The sequence below is a fragment of the Pelophylax lessonae genome (assembly GCF_965119305.1).
Source record: "Pelophylax lessonae genome assembly, chromosome: 1".
In the NCBI taxonomy this organism is placed as follows: Eukaryota; Metazoa; Chordata; class Amphibia; order Anura; family Ranidae; genus Pelophylax; species Pelophylax lessonae.
In genome coordinates, this window is record NC_138768.1 from 28,002,878 (window position 1) to 28,012,372 (window position 9,495).

At 39.3% G+C, this 9,495-nt stretch overlaps 1 protein-coding gene across 1 annotated transcript; it reads left to right on the forward strand.

Annotated features, from left to right (window-relative positions):
• Positions 1-521: 521 nt before the first annotated feature.
• LOC309566123 (vomeronasal type-2 receptor 26-like) lies at positions 522-6,865 on the forward strand (the record flags this gene model as incomplete). The annotated part of the gene is made up of 4 exons (XM_082271178.1): positions 522-526; positions 627-738; positions 5,702-5,825; positions 5,937-6,865. 4 exons carry the CDS (start codon positions 522-524, stop codon positions 6,863-6,865), a joined length of 1,170 nt encoding a protein of 389 aa, XP_082127304.1.
• Between the last annotated feature and the right edge of the window lie 2,630 nt (positions 6,866-9,495).

Consider the following 9,495-nt stretch of genomic DNA (forward strand, 5'->3'; position numbering starts at 1 on the left):
CTTTTGACTGAACACTGGTTGCATGTGTTTTTTTTGAACAGGATAAAGTATTCTCCAGAGCTCTGCTTTTCTTTTGCATAGAACAGACCATAAGTCAGGGACTTATTATATATACACTTAAGGTATCTAGGTTGGGCATAAAGGAAATCGTCAACACAGACCATACTGTGTTTGTCTGCCAGATCCAGTGGATTTTCAGAAGGGGACTCGCATCCGCAGCAACCACAGATAGTCCGGACATCCAGGACCCCGTGGAAGCAATCACACCCAAAATTCTTGCACACACAGTTAGCGCCCCTGTCTGTGGGGTGAGTGCAATACCTAGTGGGGGGCCACAGTTAGCACCTCAGCACTAGCATGGGCACCTGGATTGTTCCTGCTATGGACTAAGTGGCACACTTCACTGCCTTACACCAAGTACATCCTATATGTGGTTTTAACTGGTCAGCACCATAGCACTCACTAATTAAATCACTACACCCCCGCACAAAGGGGGTATCACCCAGTACTGGTGGATAGTTATGAAGTAAATAGATGTGATATTCCTCAAATCACAGTGAGCACGAGTATTTATTAATTTTATGTATTTTATTTGTGTATTAATATAACAATATTGTATTAAACAGCACAAAGAAATCTTTTATTAATTTCACAGCTGCACTTACACCAAGCACCAAGCACCCAGCGCCTTTTAGGAGGGTATTATCAATTACCCAGAATGTTGTTTACTCATTCTGGGTATGTTGTTATGTTGTTTACTATTATATATGGTCACTATTTGGATGCTATACAACATATGTACTAGGGATGTACCTTCAGGATTGGTAATAACCATATGATTCAGGTACATATATGTACACACAGTGCACTTTATCATTATCAATTTTATATTCCCCTTGAGCAGGTAGTGCCACATACCAACTTCTTATTGCACCTTTTTTCCATACCCCAAGTCTCTAGGGGTAGGTTGGTAGCAGCTTACACCTGGCTCCCACACCTAGGCTTCCCATAGTGCTGGTCATATCTGGTTATTACATTTATCAGTTTATATTTACTAAAATGATTGCATTTCCATATTCTGTGTAATGTGGGAGACAGGATATAGTGACTGCAAGTCCTGGGTTGAGTAACACTTTAACCATAGGATGATGCCAGGACATACCTCTACTGCAGACTCTAGTGGTTCTGCTGCTTGCAGTGTTCCTTCAAACATGCTGAACTTTAATTTGTTCTCTTTCCTATGTTCATACTATTTTATATATATATATATATATATATATATATATATATATATATATATATATATATATATATATATATATATATATTAACTGTATTTCACAAAAAGTGAGTACACCCCTCACATTTTTGTAAATATTTTACTATACCTTTTCATGTGACAACGAAAAAGTTCAGAGCATGCAAGGGTCGCACGTTTTTTTAGACCAGGTCTGGATTTTAAGAAGAGCTGGTGAAGAGGCCAGATATCCCCTCATAAGTATGCTAAAAGCTTGACCTTGGGTATTCAGGAAGCTACTGAGTTTGAGCCTCAGACTATTGGAACGTCAAAGCAGTCTTTTCAGGACACGCATGGTCCTTCAGAAGTCCTCCTCAACTCGGATTCGATTCCACAGATTTTGCAATACCCTGAGGAAAAATTAAGCATATACTTTTGTATTACATAAAGTCACTGCTGCTGTGCCAGTCCCAGGATGTGAGAGATTTCATGGCGTGTACAGTATCTCACAAAAGTGAGTACACTCCTCACATTTTTGTAAATATTTTATAATATCTTTTCATGTGACAACACTGAAGAAATTACACTTTGCTACAATGTACGTAAAGCAGTGAATGTACAGCTTGTATAACAGTGTATATTTCCTGTCCCCTCAAAGTAACTCAACACACAGCAAGAATGTCTAAACCACTGGCAACAAAAGTGAGTACACCCCTAAGTAAGAATGTCTAAATTGGGCTCAATTAGCTACTTTCCCTCCCCAGTGTCATGTGATTTGTTAGTGTTACAAGGACTCATTTGTGAATGGGGAGCAGGTGTGTTAAATTTGGTGTTATCGCTCTCACTCTCTCACACTGGTCACTGGAAGTTCAACATGGCACCTCATGGCAAAGAACTCTTTGAGGATCTGAAAAGAAGAGTTTTTGCTCTACATAAAGATGGCCTTGGCTATAGGAAGATTGCCAAGACCCTGAACCTGAGCTGCAGCACAATGGCCAAGACCATGCAGAGGTTTAATACAGAGGTTTAATAGGACTGGTTACACTCAGAACAGGCCTCATCATTGTTTACCAAAGGAGTTGGTAAAGTGTCAGTGTCATATCCAGCAATGCTGCAGAAGTTGAAGGGGTGGGGGTCAGTCTTTCTGTGCTCAGACCATACGACGCACACTGCATCAAATTGGTCTGCATGGCTGTCGTCCCAGAAGGAAGCCTCTTCTAAAGATGATGCACAAGAAAGCCGCAAACAGTTTGCTGAAGACAAGCAGACTAAGGACATGGATTACTGGAACCATATCCTGTGGTCTGACGAGACCAAGATAAACGTATTAGGTTCAGATGGTGTCAAGCATGTGTGACGGCAACCAGGTGAGGAGAACACAGACAAGTGTGTTATGCCTACAGTCAAGCATGGTGGTGGGAGTGTCATGGTCTGGCGCTGCATGAGTGCTGCCAGCATTGGGGAGTTACAGTTCATTGAGGGAACCATGAATGCCAACATGTACTGTGACATACTGAAGCAGAGCATGATCCCCTCCCTGGGCCGCAGGGCAGTATTCCAACATGATAACAACCCCAAACACACCTCTAAGACAACTTGGATTGATAAAAAATCTGAGGGTAAAGGTAAAAATATACAAATTTACACTGTTATACAAGCTGTACACTCAGTACTTTACATTGTAGCAAAGTGTGGTTTCTTCAGTGATGTCACATGAAAAGTTATAATAAAATATTTACAAAAATGTGAGGGGTGTACTCACTTTTGTGAGATACTGTGTGTGTATACATATATATATATATATATATATATATATATATATATATATATATATATATTTACACACACATATATATATATATATATATATATATATATATATATATAGTCGGGATTATTGGGATGATTAAAAATTAGAAAAAAAAATGGAAGTATTTAATAAGCCATGTATGTTCAGTCTCATATAGATTCTGAACAACATAGTTTCCATCTTGTTTAAAGGTGAAGGAAAGTTCATATGTACTTGTTAAACAAAATGTCTCTTACAAGAGAGAGTAGAATTTCAAAAGAGGTCTTTGTATTTCTTTTGTCATAAATAAGTGGAAAACTGACGTTCTTTTAGATAAGACTCAGTCAGCCCGACGCTATGTTAAGGGGGTGATGTCTCCTTAATTGTCTGTATTTTAAAGATGAACAATAGGTTCATTTAAACTATATAAGTTTTTAAAGATACATTATTATGTGTGAGAAGATATTAGCAATAATTATGTAATTATATTATGTAAGGCATATACATATATATTTAGGAATGTTATATCACATGTTGGGTTTATATTCTTGCTATATAACAAATCTTACTTAGGTAAAAGTAATTCCACTTAAATTACTTCATTTTAAGGCATGTGGTAGGAGTGTTTATATAAGCGTTGCTTTAGAATAGACTAAGTAATAGATCTTACAAACCAGACGCTATGTCTGACAACATATGGCATGGTCAAATAATTAATGGACTTTCACTAGCAAGAGGTCAATAAGGTCATCAGATAAGGATATATTCTAATTATTGTTAAATACAAAATCTAATGAACGGTACAATACTGCTCCCTTTGGACACACTAATAAATGCAGTCTTGGGATAATTTAGATATTTCCAATATAGAAATATTATATTATATTAAAAATATAATTATTGAAATGGCATTGCTTGCCAGGGTGAATGATGGAGATAGATGGACATTTATGTATGTACTGAGAGTATGGACAAAGTTTTATATTGTGTTTTATGGTTACTCTTGAATATAGAGAAATCATCATTTAATTTTATTATACAAAACATTGGGTTAATTATTAAAGAGGTGTGTCTATGACCTCACCAGTTAAGGTATAGAATATCCCAACCAATGGGGATAATGTTTCATCCCTCTGGGTTTAACTTATGGTAATTTTAATAGCCCTTTGTTCATACCATATAAAAGGAAGAACCCAGAGATGAGAGAACACACATCATCACTACTGACAACATACATTACACATACAACATACACACTACTACATCCATCGATATACTCATCTAGACATACTCCATCTTACTCCATCATTCATCTGAAACTTTGAGGGACGCCAAACGAAACTCCTCCCTCACTGTCCACCATCTTAAGAAAGGCATCCATCTTAGGACTCTGGTAACGACCATTTGAAGCTAGCAGCCATCTTAAGTGTGGTAAATATGCCTTGCTGTGTTATTTGATTTTATTCAATTGTTTATTTCCTTCCTTATATGTTTTATATTGCATATTTAAGGGTAATAAGATTACAATCCCAGCCGTAAAAACCATAGTAGATTTTTCTCTAAAAAGCTGATTTTTGTTTTTATACATTTTTATTAATATCAGATTTAGCGCATTATTGCGAATTTAGTCTTCCGTTTTGCATGGCTTATTCTCGCTTCATCTGCAGTGAAGTGACTTTCGGCTATGCGATTCGCAGACAATTGTGGTCTGTTTATATAGAATACTTACCTATGGTTTATGCTATACCTGGGGAAAAGGTAATCTTGCTTTCGTTTTGCTTTCACTTTGTTTCAGTTTCACTTTCATCATTGAGCTAAACATCACATTGCATTAATTGCTTGAAGTTTGTATTTTATGTAGAGTTATCTTTTTGTGTCACTTCCAGTTTGATCATATATTGTGATTACGTCTTGAGAATAAATATTTTGTATATATTCCATACTGTAGACTGTACTCACTAAGATTGGTATATGCTTTTAAAAATAAATTAATCAATTAAAAAGAATTCGCTACATATTGATTCGTGGAAATAAGTGAAGATTCTCCTTCCTCACAGATCTTTGCTTATTAACCATAAATAGACACTGTTATATTCAGAGCAGTATAAATATTCTGACATAATGAAGTACGAGCACAGCGATATTATTAAATATTCTTACATATATATTAAGCTAAGTTATAATTTAAATTAGGGATATAATAAAAAAGTTGCTTAAAATGGCTGTTGCTTATTTATTTATATTTGCAGCACCATTTCTTATTCTGATATGTGTTAAAGTGAATGGAATACAGGGGAACAGAGTCGAAGGAGTCTATATAGGGGTGGGGCTTATGAAAGGTGGGATGGGTAAAAAGAAAGGGCGGGGTCTAGCGCCCCACCATCCTAAAACTTCACCAGCCACCACTGCAGACAGCAATAGGAGCCTGAAAGGGGTTCTAACACTTCAAAAACAATAAAAAAAATGGCTTAGATATACTTTAAATTTGCATTTACTAAATGATGCAGTACTATGTGTTGGAGAAATTTCTATTCTATAGAAAAAAAGTAAAAGTATACTGTACATACTTTTTGTCTGTATAAATTAAGCTTTTTGCTTCTTCTGTATTAACACCATATAAATCTTTCCTCAAGTGTGTAAGAAAACTGTTGGCTTATCAGATTTTTTCCTTACAGGTCCCTCAAGCTCGGTGCAATGACCCGTGTCCCCCAGGTCACAGGAAAGCTCCCTCTGAAGGAATCCATGCCTGTTGTTATCGCTGTGTGCCGTGTTCTGATGGGGAAATCTCCAATGTTACAGGTAATAAATACAAATGAGTGATTATTAAAGTACAGGTGCTGTACATCTTTGATGGTATTAATTACTTTAGTCAGTTTTATATAAATGTAACATGCTGTTTTTCTTCCACAGACAGTCATATTTGCCAAAAGTGTCCTGTTGACCATTGGCCAGATGAGAGAAAAGTAAAATGTATTTCCAAAACCTTTGAATATCTCTCCTATGAGATGGACATCATGACTCAAGTTTTCTATGATATCTCAATATTATGTTCCGCTGTAACTCTCTGCATACTGACATTGTTCATTTTACTCCGGGACACTCCAATTGTGAAAGCCAATAACCGGACTGTGAGCTTCATCCTCCTGATCTCCATCTTGCTGAGCTTCCTCTGTGTCTTCTTATTTCTTGGTCGTCCTGCGGATATAACCTGCATACTGAGACAAATGTCATTTGGAATCTTCTTCTCCATTGCTGTCTCTTCTGTTCTGGCCAAGACTATCACAGTCTGCATTGCCTTTAGAGCCTCCAAACCGGGCAGCTACTGGAGGAAGTGGGTGGGAGAGAAGATTTCTAATTCTGTTGTCATATTCTGCTCCTTTATCCAAGTTCTGATCTGTGTTATTTGGTTGTCAGTGTCTCCTCCCTACCATGAGTTTGACATGGACTCCTATGCTGGGAAGATCCTCATTCAGTGTAATGAAGGGTCAGTTATCGGGTTCTACTCTATGTTGGGTTATATGGGGTTTCTGGCAGCTGTGAGTTTTGTTCTGGCTTTCATGGTGAGGACATTACCGGACAGTTTTAATGAGGCCAAGTACATCACCTTCAGCATGCTGGTGTTCTGCAGTGTCTGGATTGCCATGATCCCAGCCTATCTGAGCACCAAAGGGAAATACATGGTGGCTGTGGAGATATTTACTATACAGGCTTCCAGTGCGGGGTTGTTAAGCTGCATATTTTTTCCTAAATGTTACATTATTATTGTGAACCCTGAGAAAAATTCCAGAAAAAATATTTTGGACAAAGCACAACATAATGTACATTTTATAACAATGTAGAATAAATGTATTTGAAGTTTGCCTGGACTTTTAAACACTTGCTCTCCGGAAGATTTACCTCCATTCATGACCAGGCCATTCTTGTGATACAGCACTGCATTAATTTAATTGACAATTGTGCAGTCATCTGGTGCTGTACCCAAACATAATGTATGTCATTTTTTTCCTACAAATAGAGCTTTCTTTTGGTGGTATTTGATCACCACTGTGGTTTTTATTTTTTGCGCTATAAACAAAAAAGTCAGACCATTTTGAAAAAAATAGTAATATTTTTTTACTTGCTGCTATAAAACATATCCAAAAAAAAAAAAGAAAAAATCTAATTTCCTGACAGACTCCATGGCAGCATACGTATGGCAGCATATGTATGGGTTAACCCTGCCTCTACTCCTCCCCTATAGGACCCCACTCCCATAAATCTTTGCTCTGAGCCAGAGGCCACGTTCCTTTTTTGTCCTCCTCCTAAGGACCAGAAGGGTTGAAGTCTTACCTTGGATGAAGTGTCCTTGATCGAGGCCTGGTTGTTCGGCAAGCTGTGCCCCAAAAGATGTGTGGAGTCTCCAGCAGTCCCTAGCTATTAGCGGGGTGGAGAAGGGCAATGGATTCAGTGCCACATGGAGTTCCCAGCAGTACCCAGCTATTAGCAGGGTGGAGAAGGGCAATGGATTCAGTACCACATGGAGTTCCCAGCAGTACCCAGCTATTAGCGGGGTGGAGAAGGGCGATGGATTTGGTGCCATGTGGAGTTTTCATCAATCTCCAGCTATTAGCGGGGTGGAGAAGGGCGATGGATGCAGTGCCATTAAGAGCTTAAGCTTGGCCATTGGCAGGCAAAAAGCATCAGTACGGCCTAAGAGCCTTGCTATTAGCAGGTGGCCATAAATGCCCTGGGCCCGTGCAGCAGCGTCTTCTGGATCCAGGCATGGTTGTGGGGGATGCCATGTGTGGTGATGTATACTTTTATTTTGCATATTTCATGGCAGCAGTTGTGTGTGTTTGTTTGTTTTTCTTCCCTGGCACAAGCGTCTTCCAGCCTATGGCGGCTGGAGCGCATTTGCGTTCCAAGCCACTGCTCTCTCTTCTGGCCTGGGGCCCCTTGGTTACTCCTGCCCAGGGACTCAGAGTATACGTGCTGTGGGTGGCGGTGGTGTCATTACAGTGGAGAAATTCAATCAGCAGTCAGTACTATTGATATTGGGATTTTTTATGGGCAGCTTGCAGCAGTTTTTCTAAATGCTGTGTGCAATCATCACAGGTATATGCTCTGCAATAACACCCTTGTGTGCTGCCTGTGTGTGTGATCCTAATGGTTCTATAACCTGTGCAGGTTGGCTGTCTGTGCAGTTTACACACTTTGGATGCATCACTCCCCCCCCCCCATGTGGCCAGCCCTTGTGTAGAGGGAATGAGAGGGTGTGTTTAACCCTTTTGGGTTTTTAACCCTTTTCCTTTCTACCCTATTTAGTATTTTTAGGTTTTTAAGTCCTTCTAGACCAGATTGATAATAAACGGCACGAGAGGATACTCATTAGGTCACTACATCAGCATTCTTCTTCCAGATTTAGTCATCATTGGTCACCGTCAAGGTCCAGCCTTCATAGCAGAAGCTCTGAATTCTCCTTTACGCAACACATCCACCGCCATGGCAGTCGTTCCAAGGAAGGAGCCTGCTGGGGATGCAGGACCCAGAGGGAAAATCTCTGTGTGAGCCATACTAAGCCCAGGTGGTTAAAAAAGGGGATGGTGATTTCCAGCAAATGGAATCTCTGGTGAGGTGCGCAGTACAGAAAACCCTTAAAGAGTGGGGTACAAGCAACACACAAAGTCCAACAACCGTTACGGCTTGTTCTCCCAATAGAGATGGCCAGAAAGAACTTGTACTGTCCTAACCAAGCCATCCAACTATGAAGACCTCAGAAAGTGAGGCAGAGCGAGATGAGTCCCTTTGCCCTTGTGATGCCTTGGTAGAACCTGTAGAGTCTCTTGCAAAGCAAGAGGAAGTCATTTAAGCACCTCTGGAGAGAGCGTTCTAATTTCCCATTCCTAACTGAATTAAGGGACATAATTTTGATGAGTGGAGCAAGGTCACAAGACATACTTCCCTTCTGAGCAAGATGGCCAAGCTCTATCCATTCACAGATAAAGATGGGGAGCATCTTAAGGCTGCCTCTCTAGTTTGTTGAGGCCTTGATGAGGCAAGCAAGCATGTCGCTCTTCCTTGTAGTGAATGGCCTGAAAGTCGATTTGGGCTCTTGTGGCCATGTTTAACCACTTTAAGACCAGAAGGATTTGCTCCCTTAATGACCAGGCCACTTTTTTCAACTTGGCACTGCGTGACCTTAACTGAAAATTTTGTGGTCGTGCGACTCTGTACCCAAACAAAATTTACGTCCTTTTTTCCCCAAAATAGAGCTTTCTTTTGGTGGTATTTGATCACCTGTGCAATTTTTGTTTTGTGCGCTATACACAAAAAAAGAACGACAATTCTGAAAAAAAAATCAATATTTTTCACATTCTGCTATATAACATTCCCCCCCAAAAAATGTAAAAATGAATATTTTTTAACATTTTAGGCCAATTTGTTTTCTGCTACAGATTTTTGGCAAAAGTTATTGCGTCTACTAACTACG